The 24,791-nt window shown below is 42.1% G+C and overlaps 1 protein-coding gene and 1 long non-coding RNA gene across 4 annotated transcripts in view; one reads left to right on the top strand and one right to left on the bottom strand.

Annotated features, from left to right (window-relative positions):
- The window catches only part of LOC103547886 (uncharacterized), a 65,419-nt gene extending 55,221 nt beyond the window's left edge, over positions 1–10,198 (bottom strand). The window contains exons 1-2 of the long non-coding RNA XR_011537114.1: positions 10,058–10,198; positions 9,821–9,930 (exon numbers count right to left, since the gene is read on the bottom strand). This is a non-coding gene — a long non-coding RNA (uncharacterized lncRNA). The remainder of the gene's footprint in view (positions 1–9,820; positions 9,931–10,057) is intronic.
- The window catches only part of C2H4orf51 (chromosome 2 C4orf51 homolog), a 42,678-nt gene extending 18,455 nt beyond the window's left edge, over positions 1–24,223 (top strand). The window contains exons 3-7 of one of the 3 annotated variants that reach the window (XR_011537113.1): positions 4,994–5,052; positions 7,396–7,453; positions 7,888–8,012; positions 10,109–10,272; positions 23,951–24,223. Coding sequence is in view for 1 of the 3 variants with exons in the window: in XM_070608893.1 (XP_070464994.1) it covers positions 4,994–5,052; positions 7,396–7,453; positions 7,888–8,012; positions 10,109–10,213 (347 nt within the window). In the remaining 2 variants the exon portion in view is untranslated. Of the gene's footprint in view, positions 1–4,993; positions 5,053–7,395; positions 7,454–7,887; positions 8,013–10,108; positions 10,387–23,950 lie in introns of those variants that run through there. The other 2 variants (XR_544119.2, XM_070608893.1) reach the window with 2 other exon arrangements.
- Positions 24,224–24,791: the final 568 nt, after the last annotated feature.

Below are 24,791 nucleotides of genomic sequence, written 5' to 3'. Positions count from 1 at the left end.
GTTCCACTAAAGGGAGGAGAAAAAAACTCCGAAACATTTGTGAAGTTCACTGTTCAGAAGCACAGGCTCACTAAAAGACTGAGACCTAATCTTAGGACTATAGAATGCTTCTCCTCCCTCCACACCTCATCACCTTATTATTAAGGGCCTATTGATAGCAATTCCTTTTACCTGGTACATCATGTCTTGCTACCAAGAAAAAATTACAAGGCACATGAAAAGACAAAAACAATTCGAAGAGACAGAGCAAGCATCAGAACCAGACATGGCAGAGATGTTGGAATTATGAGACCAGGAATTTAAAGCAACTAAGGGTTCTAATGGGGCTATCCAAGGAGTGTGGGACAACTAAAAAAGGTGTAACATATGTTTAATGGGGATACCAGAAGGAGAAGAAAGAGAGAAAGAAACATAAGAAACAATAATGACTGAGAATTTCTACAAATTAATGTCAGACACAAAACCGCAGATCCAGGAATCTCAGGGAGCACCAAGCAGGATAAATGTAAAACAAACAAACAAATGAAAAACCCCTATCCCTAGGCACCTCATTTTCAAAGTACAGAAAATAAAAGATAAAGAAAAAAATCCTGAAATAAGCCACAGGGAAAAAACACATTACCTAGAGAGAAACAAGATAAGAATTATATCCAACTTCTTCTCAGAAACCATAGAAGCAAGAAGAGAGTAGAGTGAAATATTTAAAGTGTTGAGAGGAACCAACACTAAAATTGTTGACCCATGAAACCACCAACCTAGAATGGTGAGCTATGAAAGCCTGTGAAATTATCCTTCAAAAGCGAAGGAGAAATAAATAGGTTCTCAGACAAACAAAAATTGAGGGAATTTGTTGCCAGCAGACTTGCCGTGCCAGAAATGTTAAAAGTTCTTTACAGAGAAGGAAAATAATGTAGGTGAGAAACTCAGATCTGCATGAAGGAAGGAAGAGCGTCAAAGGAGGAATAAATGAAGGTCAAATGAAAACTTGTATTTTTCTGAATTGATCTAACAGATGACAGTTTGTTCAAAATAATAATAGTAACACTGTATTCAAATATGTTTGCTTATGTAAATGTTTTATGTACATATGTGTGCTTATGTATGCTTATATATAAGTGAAATGATTGACAACAATGATACAAGGGACAGGAGGAAGGAATTAGGAATATTTTGTTATGATAAGTACTTGAACTATTCACAAAGTGGTTTTCTGAAAGTGCACTTGGATTAGTTGTAAATGTATTTTTCAAACTCTAGGGCAACCACTAAAAAAGTAAAAAACAGAAGTATAATTAACATGCTAGGAAAGGAGAGAAAATGGAATCATATAAAATGCTCAATTAAAACCACAAAAGGTATAAAAAGAGTGAAAGACAAAAATAGGAATAAGGAATAGGGCAACAATAGAAAACAGTAACAAATATGGCAGATGTTAATTCAACTATATCAATAATCACTTTGAACATCAGTGGTCTAAATACACTAATTAAAAGACAGAGATCGTCAGTGGATCAAAAACAAGACCCAACTATACTTTGTCTACAAGAAACTCACTTTAAATATAAAGACATATATAGATGAAAAATAAATGGATGGTGAAAAATATACTATGCTAACATCAATAAAAATAAAGCAGTAATAGCTATATTAGTTTCAGACAGAGCAGACTTCAAAGTAGGGAAAGTTATCAGGGATAAACAAGAGCACTAAATAATAATGATGATCAAGGGGTCAATTCTCCAAGAAGATATGATAATCCTTAACATGTATGTGCCTAACAACAGAGCGTCAAACTATGTGAGGCAAAAACTGATAGAATTGTAGGGAGAAATAGAGGAATCCACTATCACAGTTGGAGACTTTAACACCTCTCTATCAGAAATGGACAGATCCATCAGGCAGAAAATCAGTAAGGGCACAGATGAACTCAACAACGTATCAATCAGCTGGATGTAATCAACATCTATTAAATGACTTTATTCAACAAGAGCAGAACACACAATCTTCTCAAGCTCACATGGAACATTGACCAAGATAGACCACATTCTGGCCATAAAACACACTTTGCAAATTTAAAAGAAGAGCAATCATAGAATGTTTGCTCTCAGACCACAGTGGAATTTAACTAGAAATCAATAACAGAAAGATAATTGGAAAATACCCCAAATACTTGGAGATTAAACCACACACTCTAAATAACATAAAGGTGAAAGAAGACATCTTAAGAGAAATTTAAAAATATTTTGAACTAAATGAAAATGAAAACACAGCTTATCAAAATTTGTGGGATGCAGCAAAAGTAGTGCTGAGGGGCAAGTTTATAGCATTGAATGTCTATATCAGAAAAGAAGAAAGCTGTAAAATCAATCTAGTATTCACCTTAGTAAACTAGAAAAAAAAAAAAGAGCAAATTAAATCCAAAGTAAGCAGAAGAAAAGATGCAAGATACAAGTAGGTGAATGGATAAACAGTATATACAAAAGTTGATCACTTTCCTATACACCAGCAGTGAAAAAGTAGAATTTTAAATTAGATTAATTGCAATCCCAATCAAAATCCCAGCAAGTTACTTTGTGGATATCAACAAAATGATTCTAAAGTTTGGATAAGGAGGCAAGAGAGCCAGAATAGCCAACACAATATTGAAGGAGCAGAACAAAGTTGGAGGACCGACACTATGTGACTTCAATACTTATAATAAAACTACAGCAATTCAGATAATGTGGTATTGGTGAAAGAATAGACAAGTGGATCAAAGGAACAGAATAGAGAGCCCAGAAATAGATCCAGATAAATATAAGCAACTTATCTTTGACAAAAGAACAAAAGCAATATAATGGAGAAAAGACAATCTTTTCAACAAATGCTGATCAAACAACAGGACATCCACATGCCAAAAAAAAGAATCTAGACATAGATCTTATACCCTTCATAAAAGTAACTCAAAATGGATCACAGACCTAAATGTAAAATGCGAAATTGTAAAACTCCCAGAAGACAACATAGGAAAAAACCTAGACGACCTTGGGTATGGCAAGGACTTTTTAGATACAACACCAAAAGCATGAACCATAAAAGAAATAATTGATAAGGCAGACTTTACTAAAATTAAAAACTTCTGCTCTGCGAAAAGCAACGTCAAGAGAATAAGAAGTCACAGACTGAAAGAAAATATTTGCAAAGGACACATCTGATAAAGGACTGTTATACAAAATATACAAAGAACTTTAAAACTTAACAAGAAACAAAAAACCGAATTAAAAAATGAGCTAAAAATTTTAACAAACACCTCACCAAAGAAGATATACAGATGGCAAATAAGCATATGAAGAGATGCGCCACATCGTATGTTATCATGGAAACACAAATTAAAACAACAATTAGATGCCAATACACACACATTAGAATGGCCTAAATCCAGAACAATGACACCCCCAAATGCTGGTGAGGCTGTGGAGTAACAGGAATTCTCATTCATTGCCAGTGGGAATGCAAAACAGTACAGCCACTCTGGAAAACATTTGGGCAGTTTCTTACAAAACTAAACATATTTTTACCATACCATCTAGCAATCGTGCTCCTCGGGATTTAGCCAAAGAAGCTGAAAACATGTCCACACAAATACCTCCACATTGATATTGATAGCAGCTTTGTTCATAACTGCCAAAACTTGGAAGCAACCAAGACGTCCTTAACAGGTGAATGGATAAACAGTGTTACATTCAGACATGAAATATGATCCAGCGCTAAGAAGAAATGAACTATCAAGTCATGAAAAGACATGGAGTAACCTTATATGCATGCTACTAAGTGAAGGACGCCAATCTGAAAAGGTTACATACTGTATGATTCCAAATACCTGACATACTGGAAAAGGCAAAACTATGGAGACAGTAAAAAGATCAGAGGTTGCGGGGCTGGCCCCTTGGCCAAGTGGTTAAGTTTGCGTGCTCCGCTGCAGGTGGCCCAGTGTTTCGTTGGTTCGAATCCTGGCCGCGGATATGGCACCACTTGTCAAGCCACGCTGAGGCAGCGTCCCACATGCCACACCTAGAAGGACCCACAGTGAAGAATATACAACTATGTACCGGGGGGCTTTGGGGAGAAAAAGGAAAAAAATAAAATCTTTAAAAAAAAAAAAAAAGATCAGAGGTTGCTACGGGCTAGGAAGGGAGAGAGATGAATAGGTAGAACAGAGGATTTGTAGGGCAGCAAAAATACTCTGATGGTATGCTGATGGTTACATGTCATTATACACTTGTCCAAACCTAGAGAATGTGCAACACCAAAAGTGAGCTGTAATGTAAACTATGGACTTTGGGTGATTACGACGTGTCAATGTAGGTTGACTGATTGTGACAAATGTACCACTCTGGAGGGGATGTTGATAATGGGAAGGCTCTGCATGTGTGGAGACAGGAGGTATACAGGAAATCTCTGTTCTTTCCTCTTAATTTTGCTGTGAACCTAAAACTGCTCTAAAAAATAAAATCTCTATAAAAAAAAGAGTATTTGGAAGGTTAACTATTTTTTTTCTTTTGATGAGGGGACAGGACATCAAGGATTATTTTGTAGCTGAATTAAAATTTAAGAAAATTGACGATGACTGAAACGCAGTCCCTATTTTAGGCTTGCTTCAGAAAAACCGCATAGAGAAAGCCAGAGGACAAGGAAAACTGAATTATTCTGACAAATTTTTCTAAATTACAGATTCATAATTTAATGTCTCCTTCACTGTTATCAGTATATTTTTCTTTTGAGAAAACGTATATCATGAAAAAAATGTACCCCTCCCTCAAAAGCCAGAATGTTTACTGCAGGTTAACCTTTAGTGATAGTTTCATCTTACCTGTCTGACTCTTACTTTTCCGTTGGTCAGATTCTAAAGGGAAATAAGTGACGTGTGTCTAATTTGTTGGTATAGCCTGGGAGTGTAAGAAATTTTATTTTAACACTGGGTTTAATCCGGGTTTTCTTCCTTCATTTCATGCAGGACTATTACCTCATATAAGCAGCTCCTTTAAAGAGCCATTTGATGTCAAGCACGGAGTGGTGAGTCCAACATTGCTCAGCAATCATTTACACGTAAAGAGCTTAAACGACTGCACACTGCATATTATCATAAAAAACAGACTAAAGGGGGTTAGAGTTACTGTTCAATAATATTCACTCATCAAACATTCATTTCTGAGTGCCTATGTGTGTACCTTTCTTTTAGGTGATCGGGATACAAAAATAAACAACCAAGATTATAAATTGTGAACTGCTGATGCTGTGCTTTTTTCCTCTTTCCTCTTTCCCATGGGTGACAATAATATATATAATATATTGACAGTTAAAAACAAAAACAGCTTTCCTCTGATTGTAAACTTTCAAATAATACAGAGAAATAGAGATAAAAGAGAAACTCATCTGAAATCCTTCCCCAGTCCCCAGGGATAATCACCATTAACCTTTTTTGTGAACTTCCTTAGAAATGTCTCTCTATACTTATGCATACATAAAGATGCACACACACACAGAGTATATTGATGGGATCCATTGTCCTCTGTAATCTGCATTAATCACTTCATATTTTCATGGACATCCTTTGGTGTTAGCATAATTATTTACCATCATTTTAATGGATACATAATATTCTATTGACTGGATATATCACAATTTAAAAATATCTCATTTCTAGGCATTTAGTTTTTCAAATTTGCAACTATTATAAACAATGCTGTGAGGAGTAAATTTGAATATAAATTTTTGCAATTGTACAATCATCTCCTGAGGGTACTTCCCATAAATAGAATTCTTGGGACAGAAGGTACGCTTATTTTAAATTTTGATATACAGCCAAATTGCCTTCCAGAAAATTGGCCTCATGCACCAACAGTCCACAAGAGTGCCTTTTCTCCTATATCTTCTCTAACACTGGCTTAAAAAATAATCTTAATATTTTCCAATTTGATAGATGAAGATATTTCAATTTTATTTTAATTTTCATTTCATTGATTATCAGTGAGGTTGAGCATCTTCTGTTTATTAGTTGTTCATAGCTCTTTTGTGAATTATACAGTCATGCACCACATAACGATGTTTTGGTGAATGATACACTGCATATACGATGGTGGTCCCATAAGATTAATACCATGTAGCCTAGGTGTGGAGTAGGCTATGCCATCTAGGTTTGTGTAAGTACACTCTATGATGTTTGCATGACAACGAAATTGCCTAATGACATATTTCTCAGAATGCATACCCCTCATTAAACTATGCATGACCATAGTCAATTCTCACTATTCAAGGTAGTTACGTTTCCTAAAGTCTCCACTAACACTGAATTAATGATTACTACACCATTGATCCTAGGGGAAATGTAGGGTCAGGTTCCTGTGAGCCTCTGGTCATTTTCCTCAATGTTTTCATCAACTGATCAATACATAAATTTGTTTTATACATGTTTCTATTTAAAGATACCTTATTTAATATATATTGTTGATTAATCAACATGGAACTTACAGCCAACAGCACTATAATTTATGCCTAAAGAAAGTTTATCTAACAAAGGTATTTTCTCCATAAGGCACATCACAGTCTTCTCGTAGTTAGGAACACAAGATAGCATTTCAGCCTGCACTTGGGGGCCATTTTTTTTCCTGAGGAAGATTAGCCCTGAGCTAACATTTGTACCAATTTTCCTCTATTTTTGTATGTGGATCGCCACCACAACATGGCTGATGAGTGGTGTAGGTCCATGCTCAGGAACTGAACCCAACAACTCGGGCCACTGAAGCAGAGTGCACTGAACTTTAACCATTATGCCAAGGGACCAGCCCCTTGGGGGCCATTGTCAACAGTGAAATCACTAACAAAAAAGCATAAAAATGCAGAAAATGTGGCACTATATAGGCTGCAAAAAGGACATTTGTTTATATATGACAGCTGAAACAAGAAGGCAAAGTATCCTCTTGTTCAACCTTGACTAAGACCACGCAGGTCCGGTGACTCAAATTGTTCACCACTCTGCCTGTGCCCTTGAATGACCTCAAAAGTGCTGTGAGTATTGACTTAGGGGTTACAAATAAATTTTAGCGAGTCAGAAAATTTGCAATTATGGAATCCATGGAAAATGAGGATTGACTGTACTTATTTCTTTTGCCTATTTTTCTTTTAGCTTTTTCTTATTGATTTATGGAAGCTATTTGCATATTAGGATAGCGTTCTCATTTTATAAATATTTTCCCCAATTTTGTCTTTCCATTTTGGTGTATCTGTTATTACAGTGGCTTTTGATGGCAGTATCAAAGTGCCTTTTCAATGGGGAGGACCACACTGGAAAAGGAATTTTATTAAATTTCTGTTGCTGTGAAAATGGTTAGAATTTATTTTTCCCTCTCTTTTTCATAGGCACACCAAATTCTGTTTGGTGATTTTTCTCCAGCATCTCCAAATTACAAAAAATCATGTAAGTCTTATCCTAAACTACTACTTTATATCTATATTCTGCCTTTATTTTAATTATGATCCTCATCTGATATTTTCACCCCTTCCAGAGTCTGAGGCCATTTAAGGCCTTTTGCATTTCTGCCTCCTTCCTCCTGTCACACACCTTGTCACTTCATTATAAATACTCTCCTAATAATAAGAACGGTAGCATGTAGAAATAAAAGGAGAGAGAAATCCCACAGAGACTTTTGTGGAGCAGCAGCTCTGAAAAAGAGTGTGCATGTGAGAAAGTTCTGGTGGTGGCAGAAGATAGGGGGGCATGTGGCATGTATGTGAGAGTTTGGAACTATTGATTAAAAATGGTTTAGGAATATCAGTACATTTCATTTATTCATACTATGGCAGACTCTGCCACAATCACTTACACATTGGCTGTCTGTCTCTTCACACTAGATGTCAGAATTAAAAAGCCAGCATATGAGAACTTGATGAACTACAATCAACAAAAGAAACACTTCCTGAAGCGTGTAAGAATCCTTCTACTTGTCGCCCAACAGTGGATCCCTGGGGTAGTGTCAGTAAGTGCGCAATGAGGCAGTGAGGGTGGTGGCGTGTGTATGTTTAGAGTTGGTGTGAAGATAATCCCTAACTTACAAGCAAGTGACAAACAGAAAAGGAGACTATTCTGATAATCAGCCTTCCTCAAAGCATCGTGAACATCTCTTGTATAGATCTCTCCAGTTGTTTTGGAAACAAGCCTCAAAGAGGCTTACGGGGATAATTGCTCTGGTACTGTCCAAATTTTCATCACTATCAGTGATTTGCTGGATTCTGCCTCTTGCAAAAAAACTCAGTAAGGTCTCAGAGTGTCCTTCTCTTCTGGGGACCCACCCTTCCCAGGCCCACTCTCTTCATGTGCCTGTTCGGCCACCCAACACCTCCTGTCCCTGCTCCCTGACGTGGCCCAGAGAAGCGGCTCTGTCTTGGCTGATCAGACTTTCGCAAACCCAGTCATTTTTAACAGGATGTTAAAATGGGATTCTTTTCATGTCTTAAGAGTTCCAAAAAAGTTACAATTATTTTTGCTATCCTATTACTTTTGTTTATTAAAATGCCTCTTTAAATTGACTTACAAAAACCCCTCAGCCTCACCCTAAGTAATTATATTTGCGACGCCATGGGTTTGGTATGCTAGTTATGTGTATTAGAAAAAAACCCTGGCCATTGAAATAAAATATGTTATTCAAGTACCACCTAATATTATCACAAGAACCACCAGTCGTATATACACACCACTTTGGAAAATTCTAGTCTTTGGGCACCAACTAGCTAATGTGATAGATTTAGCTAACGGGACAGTGTTGGACTGACCACCTCGGTTCCCAGGTCACTAGTCTACTTAGTCCTGACCTTCCAGAAATGGTGCATTTTTCTGCTTTAGGACCTGATAACTTTCCTGGAGAGCATTTCAAGCACAGGAAGGCAGGGCCGTGGCAAGCTGTGCGGGGAGTTATTTGGGAGCATTTGAAGCTCGGCAGTCTACGCAAAGTTATTTTGTGCGGGCAGGCCAGGGACATCCCTTCACTGTAGGGTTGCAGCATGCTTCTAGGAAGGGTGGATGATTTCCTGAAAGTATATTTACTGCTAGCTGGGCTCCTGGGAGTTGCTTGGGAGAATCGTTAACTATTGTTAAATAAATAAACCCCTCTTGCTGCACGGAGTTGTACTGGTGCCAAGCAATTCCACTGCCCGTGTCTGCCGCTGTTCTGGGGAACAGTTGCCTTTCTCTTTGAGGTGCTTCCCCGACCCCCTCCCCTAAAGTGAATTTTCTAGACTCACAGTAGCCTCTTTTAAGTCAACAAATCCCAACAAATTAGTGCAATTACATCCTGCTCTTGTTTTTATGTGCAACAATAGGCTAATAGTGCACACCCCCTCCACACACACAATTAATATGGGGCACTCGTTTGGGAAACCCTGGGCCTAGAGTTCTAACCAAAAAATAAATCCAGACTTTTAATTTACTAGACAAGGCAAAAGCTTAATTTTTTTATAGGCACTATATTTTGGGAGGAGAACAAGCATTGAGAGGTAACATGTACAAATTCCTGCCTCAGCAACAAGTAGAGATCGAATGAAATTTCCAGCAACAAGTAAGGACTGAATGAATTTTCAAGCATCATTAACAATATTCTCACTGTTAAAAGTATTTGCTCCGTGTCTAATGCCTTTGGTAACCATGTTCTAAATATTTGTACTTCTGGGTCCCATCTTAAAGAAGTTCATGATGTCAGGCTTAAAAGCAGAGAAATTCACACCTAGGAATGTAGTCCAGGACTGTCCAGGCTAAAGGATGGTAGGGAAGACAAGGAGAAAAGAATCTTACCGCTAATGGACGATTAAGGGGCAGTAGAGAAGCAGTGGGTGGTTCGGCTAGTGATTCCAAGAGTTCTTGCCTTTTTTTTCTCCCCTCTCCTGCTTATTGATCTGGCCTTCCTGACAGAGACACAATATATGAAATCGGAAGGTTAGAGGAGATGGAAGAAAATGCAGGAACAAGCCCAACTCCTGCTCATGACTGATGTCTTGGCAATTTAATTCCCAAGTCTGTGCAAAAAGTAACCTTTGCAGATGGGCGAGTGTTGACAACCAGGCCATTTTTCTCCCGCTTCAGGTACAGAGTTATTCTGCAAGCAAGGTTAGCTCGTCTGAAGACTCAGAAGCTGATCAATACGCCGCCGTTTACACTGTGGGAGGGCCGCTACCGTCATTTATCTGAGTCGGAAAACGAAGCCACAAAGCTGGAGGCCCGGAGTTTGCTTAATCAACGACTGTGAGGTATGAGAGGGCCCGGGAATATGTGGACCTTGGCAGGCTAGCTTTCTTAGACACTTCCCTGGGCTTCAAACGCCTTCATCCCTCAATTTTTTTTCTCTTAAATTGGAAGAGGGGGGGCTGGCCCCGTGGCCGAGTGGTTAAGTTCGCGCGCTCCGCTGCAGGTGGCCCAGTGTTTCGTTGGTTCGAATCCTGGGCGCGGACATGGCACTGCTCATTGAGCCACGCTGAGGCAGCGTCCCACATGCCACAACTAGAAGGACCCACAACGAAGAATATACAACTATGTACTGGGGGCTTTGGGGAGAAAAAGGAAAAAAAAAAAAAAAAATCTTTAAATTGGAAGAGGGGACAAAAGTTATCGTTATAATCATTGTTAAGTTTTTCTTTAAAATAAATACTTGGAAGCACACTTCTCTGCAAGAACCACAGAAATGGTGATGTGGCCCCGACGGCTGTGGGCTCCAGCGTCAAAGAGCCAGGCCCTTGCATCGGGGAGCCGGGGAAGGGCGCAGGGCCGGGAGAAAGGCCTTTTTGTATTCATCGCAGCCGCCAGGCAGAGCGGCAGCCCTCCACCGCCAGGTTTCCCTCCGCGCGGCGCGCCGCCGGCAAGCAAATTGGCTCCGGCCGTCGGACTGCGGGGGCGAGCCTAGTTGCGGCGGGAGCGGGAGCCTGGGGGCCGGGGGACCGTGGCCTTTCACGCCCCGGCTCTCTCCGGAGGGGCCGCGCGTCCCCAAAGCCCCGCCCACGGCCAGCCCCATCCACGGCACCCCCCGCCCCCCATCTTCCTCTGTCCCCTCCTCCCAGGTCTTCCTCCTTATTCCAACATCCTCCTCCCCGGCAGCCAAGGCCCGCCTCCTCCTGCTCCCTCTACGACCCCCCCCTCCCCCTCCGTCCCCCCGTCCCCCCGTCCCCCCCACGGTCCGCCTCTTGCTCCCACTCCCCATCCACCGTCCGCCGTCGCCCGGGCACAGCGCGCTGGAGGGAGGGCCCGGGGGGCGGCGCGGAGCCCCTGCGCGCGGGATGGAGCCCGCCGCAGGCCGGGGAGGCAGAGGCCCCTGCAGCTGCTGTCCTGGGAGGGGAGGCAGAACCACGTGTGCTGACGAAAGTCGCTGCCTCTCACCCCCGGCCCGCCCTCTGTCCCCTGCTCCATTGACTCCCAGTTACCAAGACTGCCCTTCTCTTTATGATTCCTGTGGAATAGAAAAGGTAATTAGAAGTCGCACCACCAGCACCACCACCCCTCCCTCCGCTCCCCCCGAAAAAACCTCCTAGTGGTTGTTTTTGTTCCTTAGCCCAGGTTAGGCTAAATACATTCCCGGGAAGCCATCTGGTCTCATTCCCGGATCCCTTCGTATGGTTTCCATTAGGCTCGCCAAACCGTGCATTGAAAACGTGGCCTTGGAGCTACTCAGGAACCTCCAGGATTTTCGCCCTGGCCAGCCTGCTTTAGAGAGCCTCAGGCAGAGGCAGGTAACGGCCTCTGCTTAAGTTCTGAGTCCAATGCCTAATGGTCCCGGTCTTGTGCTGTAATTCATATGCTTTACTACTCCAAGAAAATACAGTTCTCCAGGTTAATGGGTTTTATTCATTCAGTGTTTGTTTACTGTATGCAAGACATAGCTTATTATGTTTTAATTCTAAAACTCTGTGTTAGCAGCTTTACAAATAATTTTACAAAATAACCTGGCCAGAGAAATTCGGTTTGACCAGCAACATTTGTATGGTTGGGTCTACCCTTTCCCCGCTTCCATCCCCCAATCCTCTACCCTCTAAAGACAAAAAGCAAATGCTAGCTTGTGGAAAAGTATTCCCTTACACATGCGTTGGGGTTTGTGGTCCAAAAAAAAGGGAACAGGCAGGTTCATAGAATCATAGAGTGTTATAGCTGGAAAGTTCGTTAGAATTCATCCAAAATAAGTCTGTCATTTTACTGAGAAGACTCAGAAAGGGGAGTGGCTCAGGGAAGGTCCTTGGCTGATGAGTAAAGTACTAACTCTTTCAGTACTTGGACCTAATATGAGGAAGAGACCTAAACATCCACTGCTTTATTATCCACAGCCAAAGGGACTTAGATCACATTCAATGAAATCCTAGCCCATCCTCTCTCTCTCCTGCCCTTTCCTCCCCAGTTCTCTCTCTGTCCTGCTCTGGGTCTTGCCTATTTGGGGACTTAGAGCTATTTCTTCCTTCCTCTAACCCTGTCTGCACTCCTCCTTTCTCTTTTTCTTTCCTTCCTGTACCCCCACTCCACCCAACCCGATCATGAGATTTTATTTGGGTTTTTAAAATGAAACCAGGTGCTGCATAAAACAAAAGCAATGTAATAACAAGGAAAGACTATTCAACGCCTGAGGAATGTGCTGAGTTTTATGACTCAGGCTGTCCTGGCAAAGAACTCCGACTTACATGGAGAGGTGGGTGGCACAGCGCACGGACCATACATGGCAGCCCCGGCCTCCCCAGATAGGCACGGTCAAGACAGCCGGTGACTCATTTCACAAAACCAGAGACTCTTGTTCCTTATGGAACAAGACTTCCCGGAGGCTATAGCCAAAGGATCTTCAACTTTTCCTGATGGAGTCAGTTCATTTTGGCAGAGCAAGGGCCACCCTGAGGTTAGGAGGGGAAGGGAGCCTGGGTAGAAGGCCATCCCTGGGAAAGAAACAGGCTTGATGGACTTGGGCAAGGGTTTGAGTGTGTTGCAGAGATGAGTAACACGTAAGCTGCAAAGTGACACAAAAATTAGCGTGTATTGTTTTGGAGACAATGGCCTGGGAGCTCCAGGTGGCGGGATTGCCACAGTGCCTTGGAGCAAGGGAGAGTGGCCAGGCCACTAGGAGTCCAATGGGTATTTCTTTGCAGTAGTGCGTGGTGAAGAGTGGAGAAAAGCTGGTAAGATTCTGGCAGGGTTCTGAGGTGCCATTGCTTATGCAATAAGGAGGAGTAATTAAGAGCAGGAGAGGTGGACTTTACATAAACACCCAGAGAGACACCCAGGCACACATCCTCACATTCTGAGAATTCTTTTCAAATGAGCGTAGTGACGGGGCAAGGTGTACATTTTTTCTGTTACTAAGAGACAGGCTGGGAGCACTAAGGAGAATGTCTCTCTTGCAGAGGTGATGGAAGGGGTCTGAACTTGGGTGACAAGGATCTGTTTGTGTTCCCTTCATTACCCAGGCCTGGGTTGAACGGGCCTGCTCGTGCTTCTGGTTTCCGCCACCCCAGAGAAGGCTGTCACTTTTTGAATGAGAATGAACCTTGACTGGCATAAATGAGATCTCCGTACAGCAGCCTCATGGAACGGGGTCTTATTTTTCCTTTTCTTCTTTCTTGTTTTCTTTTCCTTTCCATGCAATACCCACTGAAAAGCTACAGCGACTATTCCATAATTGCAGGAAAAGCCCTGCTTAACTTTTTTATTAAAGTCTACTTACCTGGAAAAATAAAGTCTTTTAAGGACCATGACTTCATAAATATTTATAGTGTGAACAGGCGTCACTCTGGTTCTGCAGGAGAATGGGCTCATTCAGTTTTATTTAGGATGTGACACTCGGGTGAGTGACATCCGTCATCTGGGTCAGCCCTACACTCTGTTCCACTGAAGCATGTTTATGGAGTGATTATGCCTGCAAATATTTGCTATATTTAGTCCTTCTCCTCCCCTAACTCCCTCTCAGCCCTTTTAACTCCCCAAACCAGCAAAAAGCCAAGCTTATGGTCTAGGGAAGATTTGAACCCTAATGACAAGCACGGGGGCTTGAACAAGTGCTGTGGAAACTCCTGGCGGGTTGGGAGGCAATTAGAATGGGAGCAATGACTGGCATGGTAGCATTCACACACTAAGGTGGTTTGGTTAGGCCTGTGGCTAGCAGGTGAGGGCTCTCGGCCGGGCATGAGGGTTTTGACAGGTGATCGCACAGCCCTGACTGACGAATGCAGAGGGACACTTATGAAACTTTCCTTCCCAGGGAGCTATCTCTGGACAGGATCTCAGATCTGTCACCACACACCCTGGGGCTCTGGGGGCAGGGGCTCGTGGGAGCTCTGTGACCTCAGCTGGGTCAAGGTTTCTGGTGTAACCTGAGGCTGTCGCTTCTCAGCCACACCTGGCCTCTGGTGGGGGTGGCCAACAGCTGCCCTCCATCAGCTGTGGAGGAGAGAGGGCCACCTCTAGCTTTACAGCTGCACATGCCCTGACCTTGGCATTCCGGGCTGAACCTAGGCCTACTTCAGGGCTCAGTGCTCGCCTCTGATCAGCTTGGCCACCTATTGTTTATCCTGGGAAGGGCCAGGTCTTGGCACAGGGGCCTAAAGTGTTGCCAGCATTTTATTTTTAGAGACAGGAAAATGTTTGCTTTTTGGCAGCTGCTCTTTTTTTGGCACACACCGGGATGGCGTAAAAAAGTTCAAGTGAGAGATTCCAAACCCTAAATTCATGGCGTCTGACATAGGCAGTAGTACCATGAGCCTCTCCACAGAAGCCTTTGTGGAGCCTAAGATCTTTCATTAGCTGGCCTCTTGCGCACAGCGGCTCCCTCCTGCTGTGTGCTGGCAGCCACAGGCCTCTAGTTTGCAGACCTCATAGCCTGGACAGCTAATGAGTCCCTTTTCAGTGCGTCAGCTGGTCTGAAATTTTATAGTTCTTACTCCCTTCATCTCCTTCTCTACTAATTCATAACCTAGTCCAACTTGGTAGGCAGAGTGAGAAAAGCAATCAGTCTGCTAAATCTGATGTTCCTCACCTCTCCTCACGTCCGCTGTCACTGTCAGCACGACCACTGGGGTAAGGCCGTCAGCTTCCATGGCAAGAAGGGCCTTACTACACCCAGGGAGTACATTTCCCAGTTTTCTTGGACTTACTGTCTGTCCCAACATGGTTCTTCTTAAAATATAATTTGTGTGGGTCGTGTGAGTCTGGCTATTGGCAATTTATCTGAAAGCAATTCATAGACTGTAATGACATATTATGCAAAGGTAAAATGGAATGGAAAGAAAAGTCAAGAATTAAGTTGTGTTTCCTACCTTCCTTTCTCCCCAACCTTTTCAAAAATTACTTTTTAATTACAAAAATAAAACATGAATACAATCTCCTTTGCTACTCGATTACCTTTTGGATTCATTTTTCCTCTTGCTGGAGTATATCCTCTAGTAGGTTTTCTTTTGTTCTCCCTCCTTTCTCCGCCAGAGAGTGTCTGTGGATAATAAATTTTTCTGAGAGCTTGTGTGTCTGAGAATTTATTTTAATCTCTCTGGAGTGTTAGTTTGGCTTGTTATAGAGCTCTGAGTTCGAGATTATTTTTCCTGAGCATTTCTAAACTGTGGTTCCATTACTTTCTTGAAACTGCTATGTTTGATCTGAATCTCACTGCTTTGTAGGTAATCTATCTGTATCCTATTGTACTTTTTAGGACTGTCTTTTTCACCTTGATGTTCTGGAGTTTTATTATATATCTCTACGTGTGAGTTTATTTTTAGTTTATCCTCCTTGGGACTGACAGGGTTTTTCAATCTGAGCGCCCAGGTCTTTCTAGTTCCAGGATGTGGGGTAGGGAGGGAAAAACCAGAAAGGTTAAATTGATCTGTATAATAAAGTGCTGAGGAGGAGAGAAAAGGAACTCTTCGGCTGAACGTTGGAGAGAATTTTAAGGAGTTCCAGAGAGAGGAAGAAGAGGGAGATCTGGAAGGAGCCATTGTCCGTGAGGCGAGGAAAATGCCGAGAGAAGATTTGGAAGAATGTACTCCCCTCTTTGATGTTTTATGGAGAGGCTAAGACTTGGATTACTGTTAATCGTATTTTTTTTAATGGGACTGTTGTTTCCATGATTTGATGCAGAGACTGAACCACAAGACTGCCTTGGGTTAATATGATTTATAGAAAGTATTATTATTATTTTCAATTATTAAGCAAATATCTTTCTCTCTGTCTCTCTCTTCTCTCTTCCCTTCCCGCAATCTGTCCAGGCCACAGTTTTTCAGTTTTATATAGTGAGGAAATGGAGTTAGACGCTCTCAAGTTCTGCCATTTCTCTGTAACTCTCATTCTCTCTTATCTTTCATCTATCTACCTAAATATTCTTTTTTATGGCTAATAGCTTATAAGAAGCATAGACAAATAGTTTGTTCACTCATTTCTGTAATCTAATTTGTCACCAAATGAGCTGTCATGAATAGATTATAGATTTGGACAGAGAAGACAGCACAGTGACCAGGCTGATAGCAGGTCAGGACTCTTGGCTTAAGGTCTGTCCTGTGAAGCTCTGCCAACCGCCCCAGAGGCTTACTACTCTAGACTGAGGAATTCGTTCCATAGATTCTCTTGGTCCACCCACTGGCATTGGTATATGGCGTAGAGGAGAGAGACCTGGGAACAGCTCAACCCACAACAGCATCCCTGAGCAAATGAAGGCAGAAGATGCAAACAAAATTAAGTTATTCTTCTTAAACATGATCATTGAATCAGTTTTTTATTTTATCATGGGCATGTATTACCTTTTAAAAAGTACTCAAAATAGTTGTTAAACTTTTAAAAGTATGAGGAATATAGGGATAATCACTGAAGGCCCAAATTCTTCGGGGAGATTTGGATCGCATGAGGGCTAGGTCTTCCACTTCTAATATACATATTAAAGTGCGTGATATGAAGAGAAGTAAACACATGCAGCCTGTATCGTCTGAATTACTCACTCTCCTAACTCAACGGTAATTTGGGCTTGAGTAGCCACAGCCCCAACACCCCTGACAAATACTGAGCTCCTGGTGGGTAGATGCTGCTGTTCTCACTAGAATTTGAGACATGGCTGAGTAAGCGGGAATTCAGTGTATCATATTAACACCATTTGATGGATAATGTGGCCCTTTTCAGGTGACTCCATACATAGTGGTTGAACTTTGGTAGGCGGATGCCTCGTGGTCTTAGGGAGGACCAAGATGGGAATGAACTCTCACGTACTGAAAGGTTATCAAGGTCAAGCTCTGCTGACCTCCCTTATTTCTACACTTAGGACTTTGTTCCATGGATTCTCTGGGTCCACCTGTTGGAGGTGATGTGTGACATAGAGGAGAGAGATTTGAGAAAGGCTCAAACACAGAACTACTGATGTTCAACCAATAATAGCATCTCTGAGCAAACGAAGGAAGAAGATGCAAACAAAATTAAGTTCAAGGGTCCTCTGAAAATATAGGGCAGCCTGGTGAATATGGTTCACTTGGATCTTCAAGGGGGTTGGGTGTTTCCTCAAGTTACCATCAGCGTTTCTTCCTTTCTGAAATGCAAGTTTTCCTCCGCTTTGTCCGTAACCAGTGCTCTATCCTCTCCAGAGAGGGAATGTACTTTCCAAACTATAGATGTCGCTGAGTTTCCTCAAAAAAATGTGACAGTATGAAATTTTTAAAACTGCATTTTACAAAACAAAAGCAAAAGCCAAACATACGTTTATGATTTCAGGATGCTGTATTTTCAATTTTTGGTTAATCTATAATTGATTGTGGCCCCTAACTGTTTAGATTTCCTTCATTCTCCTTCATCTTCCATCCATCCTTTATGCAAAACAGTTAACGCTCTATACATTGGTATGTGAATACTCTTCTGGAATTTGGTGCCCAGTAAAAAATCCATTTTTAAAGGGAGGGATTCTGAAATGATATCTACCCCTCATTTTGAAAACTTAGGTTTTCATATAACGGCATTTGTAAAAGCCGGCCCGCCTCTAGAGAAACATGTGACGAGTATCTAGCAGATGTCATTGCTGCAAAGTACTCCCCTCAAAACCCTTAAATTTTCACTTCCTCTGGATTTACTACTTTAATGGAAGAGCCCGCCACGGTGACACATACACTCTGCTTCTCAAAATGTGGTCTGCGAGGCTATGCCAGATGGTCTCCTTCAGAATAAGTGCTTTCAATATGATAATGTTTATATTTGTGTTTCTGGCATGAATTAATAATTTTCTCATGGTATTTAATAAAGAACAGATACCCAGTACCTTTCTTCCCATTATGTCTGATGAGGGTTATTTTTTCCCTGGTGGGGAGTTGGCCGCAAGCATGGGCAGGAGAATGGAGCTGTAGCTCTTTTTCCCCAGCTGAAGTGCTGTGCAGCCTAGGAGGCTTGCAGATCCATTGCTCGCCATAAAGGTCAGGTTTGCGATGCGTCAGAAAGGGACAGTTAGTCAGGGTAGCATGAGACCAGGGCTCTGACATAAACAACCTCTTGCAAGCTTCTAGATTTAACCCCCAGGTCTAACATTCTGGAATTTGGTGACTGAATTTGTGCTCTCTGGTCACATCCACCACGTTGTTTTAGAGGCCTATGGTATTTCCGCCTAAGCCTTCATCTTTCTGCACTGGAATCCTTATTTTATAATTCTGGCCACAGTAAAGGGGAGGTAGCGGATGACTTTCTAACCCTTGACCATTTTTTTGCACTTCTCTAGACTCTTGTATTTAGAAGTGTTACTAAATTTTATCCACGCAGCCTGTTTCCTTCTTCTTTGGCTAACAGAAGCTGGTCCAGGCAGACAGCAATAGCAGGGGTGGTGTGAAGACAGACGGCATGCACTTCAAAGGATGAGTTATACCAAAAGGGAGACGGAAAATTGGTTTGGAGTGTGGCTGGGGCTGGTAATATCGGCAGATTACGCTTCTCCTCTTTGAAGGAATGTGAAGCAGGGAATGGGAAAAGCTTAGATTTTCCTGAGAGGGAAGGGAAGATTTGGCATCTTTTGGCAAGTACTAGGTGTGCGTGATTTTTTTTCTCTTTCGATACCAAACTTGATACAAGAGTAGACTTTTCTCCTTGTCACCAGCTCCTCACCATCAGTTCATTCTTTAACCTATTGGATTTTGGTTTCCACGCCAACCTGTCACTGAAACTGCATCCTTAAAGATCACCAAGGACCATCAAATTGGTAAAGGCTGTGAGATTCAGCCTCATGCTGCTCATCCTTCTGTCCAATTCCACATAAAAGTCTCTCTAACCTTGGCTTCTCTAACAATGTTGTGCTTATCTGCAACTTCTATGATTGTTTCTTTTCAGTCTCCCATCTTGCCTCCTCCTCTTTCTCCATTAAAGTTGGCATCTCCCAAGGTTCTGTCTTTGGTGTTGATGCCACCATGATGTTATCGCCCTCTCTGCTGGCTCTAAACATTGTCTTTGTGTCTACAAGTCTGATCAAGAAATTTCCTCTGAGCTCTGGAATGAATTTTTCAGTCTTTTCTACACAAGAATGTCCTATTCAGACAGGAAACTATTGTGAGGCACCTGGCAAGAATGCAAAGGGCCTGCACCAGGATGTTAAGAGTGGAAAGACAGAACAGATTCATAAAATATTTAGCAGATAAAATAAACAGGACTCTGATGGATTAACTGTCCAAAGATAGGGAGGAAGAGAAAAGGAGGAAGAGAGACAGAAGGAGGCAAAATTGACCCCAAGGTTTATAGCTTGGGTCACCTGGAGGATGGGTGTGCCCTTATGGGGCTAAAGAATACATGGTTAAGGGGCATATGTGAGGGAGAAGATGATGGCTTTGGTTTAGGATCTTTTTTGTCTTTCAAGTCTTCCTTTTGTAGCACTGCTAGAATTCTCTTCGTGAAACACAGGTCACATCATGCCATTCTCCTCCTCAAAATTTTTTCTTAGCTCTTATTAAGTATGGAGTAGTTTAGATGTTCAGTCTCCTTAACAAGGGACTCGAAGCCCTACACAAGCTGGCTTTGTTTGGTTTCATTATCTTCTAGCACAACAGAACCCATGAGGCAGTTTTTCACCTTGCTTTTTCTCAAGCTGTTCTCTCAATCTGGAATGCCCTCCCCACTTTTTCTGCCTATGAAAATCCTACTTCTCCTTTAGATTGTAGTTTGCGTACTACATCTCCCGTAAAGCCTCCTCTCCCCCTGGTTGGAATTGGTAGCTCTTTATTCAATATTTCCGCACTAATTTATGTGTATTTGTGTAGTATTATAATGCATTTGCTCAAACGTATATTTCTTCAGTTGGATGGTAAACCCCTTAAAGCTAGGAAATGTATCTTATTTATCTCTATTTCTTATAAGTTGCTAGCACATGACTTTCCACATATTTGTTGCTCATTAAATAATAAATGAAAAGCAGAGAGAAACTGGTCAAGGTTGGAGTGGAAGGAGAGTCTGTGGCGGCAAAAGTGATTGGCAGGATAGGCTTCCACTTGCTTTAGAATATGGCCATCTGGGATGGAAACTTTGGGTTGTAAAGCACAGGTGCAGAGAATAATAGTGAGAGAGGCGATGGATTATGGGTAACGTGAGGGCTCATATTTAAAGACAGGATCCTGTGACACAAAATCATGCATGTTCACAATTTAGCCTTACTCAGAGGCAGACAAGCCAAATTGTAAAGTCCTTCACCAGCGGGAAATTTTTATTCTGCCCACTTAAAAAGATACACGGCCCTTTTGTGTAACCACGACTCCTGCATATTTAGCTCTTGCTGCTTCTGTGTCTATTGTCTGATGCCATAAAGAGATGGGACCTTGACTGATAGTGTGGTGGTGACCCATTGCAATGCCCAGTTATTTAATTGTGGAAATGATGGGCAAGGAGATATTCTGATTAATGAGATTTCTTTGACCCTTAATTATTCTTTTCATATGTTACTCTTTCATCAATCTGTATTTATTTTCAGCAGTACAAAGGAAGCATGAAAAATATTACCTTTTAGTATTGTGAATCCCAGAATAATAAAATTCATGGTTTTCCTTCTGGATGCTCTCACACAAATACATATCTATTATGTTTCTATTTACGTTATATATGTACTCTATGCATTCTTTATAAATATGTTGTATGTATCTATGTAACTACCCATAGTCCATGCTTAGCCCAGTCTTCCATTAGTAAAAGGACTGCTAGTTGTGGGTTAGAGATGGAAATAAATAGAGATAACCAATATCCTGAATATTTCAATGTTCAATCAGCTGTTTTCCATGAGGACAGATACCTCCCTGTCCAGCCCTAGGTTCCTGAGGGAGATATATGTACAAAGAAAATTCCGGGCAAATGTAACCTTCTTATTCCTACCTGAGGTCTGGCTGCTGACCCCTTGTTGGACTCCCATTCATGGTAAATTGGGACCTATGAGAGCCACTAGGATGCCTTTTGCATGGGAGTGAGGCTGGCCTCAGAAATCTGGGGGATGGCTCCTCTCCCCTGGCCTCATTTGGGCTCTCATGTGGCTTTCCCAGGTCAAGGAGACTCTCTGAGGTTGGAGGCAGCCCATGTCCCTGACAAGAGACTTCCTTTTAATGGAGTCCTAGAAGAGCTCAATTCCATTAGAGAAATCAAAAAGCAAACCCCAAAGAAAGGAAGACTCTAAAGAGACTCCGCTAGATAAATGAGAGAGCCTTTACCTACTTCTCCTGTGCCACCTCTTCCATTCCTTGGCATCATGACCCAGCACCCTCCAACTCCCACTGGGGGAAAGGAGAAGAGCTTCGAGCTAATCCAAAGGTTGGATGAGTAGCCAACATTGGTTTAGAGGCTTAAGTGATGGCAACATTCGTGCCAAATATGATAATTTTATTGGATACCTATTGTTCCCCATCTCATAAACTCACCTTCTTACTCAAGCCTTTGCTGTAGCAACTAGCTATGATCAGGTGTAATTGACAGAGCCTCACCTCAGCTTCACCAAGCCTCTCTTACTTTCTGCACCATTGGCTTCTTTGCCTTGGCTGACGGTGGGGACCTACTCAGCCACTCTAAATTACCGGCAAACCTGTAAGTGCAAGGGAGTTAACACTCTCTGGGGCTACTCCAGCCCCTTCTGTCTCCCATCCCTTTGACTGTCCATTCTGAGATACACATACACAGCTCCTCATGATGGTTCCCAGAGGGCTTGCATTCCAGGTGTTCACAGCAATGACTAGCTTGCCAGTGCACCTTGGGATTGGCTTTCCCCTCTTTCTAGTTCCCCACTTTTGTTTCTGGAATTGTTTTCCTGAATAAATCTCAGGGGTCTGCTTTTTAGGGATACCCAGAAAATAGATAGATGGAGGGGGATTGGGAGGCTACAAATACTGATCAAACCCATTGCATGGAGAATGTTCGAACAGACATTCTATTTGAAGTGGGACATAAGGGGACAGGCAGCTTGGTGGTCCTTTATAATACTCACTGAAAAGTCTGTGGACCACTAATTAGGAATTCAGTTAAAAGAAAAATAAGAGAACACCGAAGTCAAGTGATGGCATCTTGTATCTAGAAATCTTTAAGATCTGAAAGACACTCGCTGTTCTGGGATGGTTTGGGTGGAGCCCTACATTCAGGCTGGGGGATGGTTAAACTTTCCCTAGTCCCAGCCCAGTGTATACTCTCTTGACTTTACTTGTCTAATGATAGAGACAGATCAGTTATTCCCCTGTGTCTCTGTGAACACGTGGAGCCTTTCCATCCAACGGAAGTGCCTGGGAGTTTTCATGATGTGCTCAGAGTTCTCGGGCTAAGAGTCTTCTTAAACAAGTGGCAGAATAAAAATATTTAGTATATTCTTTCATTATACTAAAACTAAAATGTCTTTCATTACCTGTTAAAATAAACCATTTGCTCTTCTACAGAAAACATTTGAAGCATGATCAACAGAGAGCTCAGGGGTCACAATTGCACTAGTTACCTGGAGGAGGTTGAAAGGTGTTGGGTGGTGGGAAAAGGAGGGGGTGGAGTTAGAGAGAGGCAATGGGTGGGGCAAAACCTTTGCATCCCCATCTGGCTACCCCCTAACTAATCTAACCAGATCAAGTTCCCTTGGTTTGATAAAATATGTTTAGGCTACCCTCAAGATAACTGCAGGCAATCCAAGCATGATGATTTAGTGTTTAATCAGAAGAGAAAATTTTAGACCTCCCAAACTCTGAAGTTAGCAGAAAAACATTTTTAGCCATTTTTTCCCCCTTAAATCTGTTGTGGCTTGAAAGCTTGAGGTGCCATTTTTGCTATAACTGCCTTGCAAGGATTCTGCTTGGCAACCAGTTTTGCTTTAAAAGGTTGACATTTGGCTGGCCCAGTGGCGCAGCGGTTAAGTTCACACGTTGCGCTTCGGTGGCCCAGGGTTCGCCGGTTCGGATCCTGGGTGCGGACATGGCACTGCTTGGCAAGCCATGCTGTGGTAGGTGTCCCACATATAAAGTAGAGGAAGATGGGCATGGTTATGAGCTCAGGGCCAGTCTTCCTCTGCAAAAAGAGGAGGATTGGCAGCAGATGTTAGCTCAGGGCTAATCTTCCTCAAAATAAATAAATAAATAAAAATAAAAGGTTGACATTTGCTTGTTTAGAAAGACTCATAGAATCATAGCATGTTATATCTTATTCATTAGGGTAGGAAGGGGTCTTAGAGATCATTGGGTTCAACCTCTCTTTTTATAAGGTGCTTCTGAGCCTGGCTTCAAACTCAGGTGATCTGACACCACCGTAATGTCCCTCATGGTTGAAAAACATTATCTGTAATCCAGATATTCTCACTCAATAGGGGAGGAAGCCACCTGTAGGGACTGGCATTGGGGAAAATAATTTTCAAGTGTGAATTAAGGTAGATTCTCTGCTCTAGGTCTAAAATTCTGTTGAAAACTAAGAACTAACTAATACTTAACTCTATCAAAAAGGAATTCCAAGGGGAAATAGCAATTGATTTTTCTTTTCCCCTTGCAGCTCCTACCAATGTGAGCAGGATTTACACTTTCCTGTTTCACAGATCCACTTATCAGGAAAGAATTGTGAATGGGGATCTCCTGCTTCATAAAGAAGAAATCTTGACTGAGAAGTAAGACCGTTCAGACCCTGGACAGAGGAAGAACGGGCCCCTCCATCCCCAGAGTCATTTAATGTCCTCTCATTTCATTTACCCCTGGGCCTTGCTTTGTGGGCATTTGCTTGCTTAGTTTATTGTAGTTATTTGCAAAATAAACTTTAATTTGTGTGGAACTCTTCTGTTTTGAGAGAGTGGTGTAGTAAGAATGTTGGCTGGCTCTCTTGAATGTTTGTGGTTGATGGCTCCCTAGAATGGAGTCTGAATCACCAAGGCTATCCTTGCATCCTTGATTTTGCTCACAGGTTCTAGGGTGCATTGGGAAGGATTCTGGTTTTACATTCTCTGTCTTCTGGAACCATTGCAGATAAAATCATTCAGCTGCTATCCCCTTCCGTCCCTCCCTACCATTTTAGGTGCACTGAGCTCTTCTTGGCTCTCCTTCTTCCCCAAGGGCCGAAAGCGCTGAGATGACTCGATTTCTGTGTTTTGGCAGCTGATGAGGTGTGCCTTCCCCTTCAAATTGTTCACAAGCGCTTCATGACCTTTGGCAGGCAAGAGTTCTAATATGATGCTTCTGACTGTGGGTAAGGATAGGCATGTGCTCGTCAAGCCTTGCTGTCTCCTTGTTCCCCTGTGACCAGTGCTGAAGCTCTGTTAAATGGTCAGGGACAGTTTTTGGTGGTCACTAAATGGGGTCAGTCAGCTGTAGACACATTACAGAAAACATGGCCTGAGTCTTAA

This window comes from Equus przewalskii, chromosome 2 (assembly GCF_037783145.1).
Source record: "Equus przewalskii isolate Varuska chromosome 2, EquPr2, whole genome shotgun sequence".
Taxonomy (NCBI): Eukaryota; Metazoa; Chordata; class Mammalia; order Perissodactyla; family Equidae; genus Equus; species Equus przewalskii.
The sequence above is the reverse complement of the archived record's forward strand: the minus strand, read 5'-3'. Positions and strand labels throughout refer to the sequence as shown.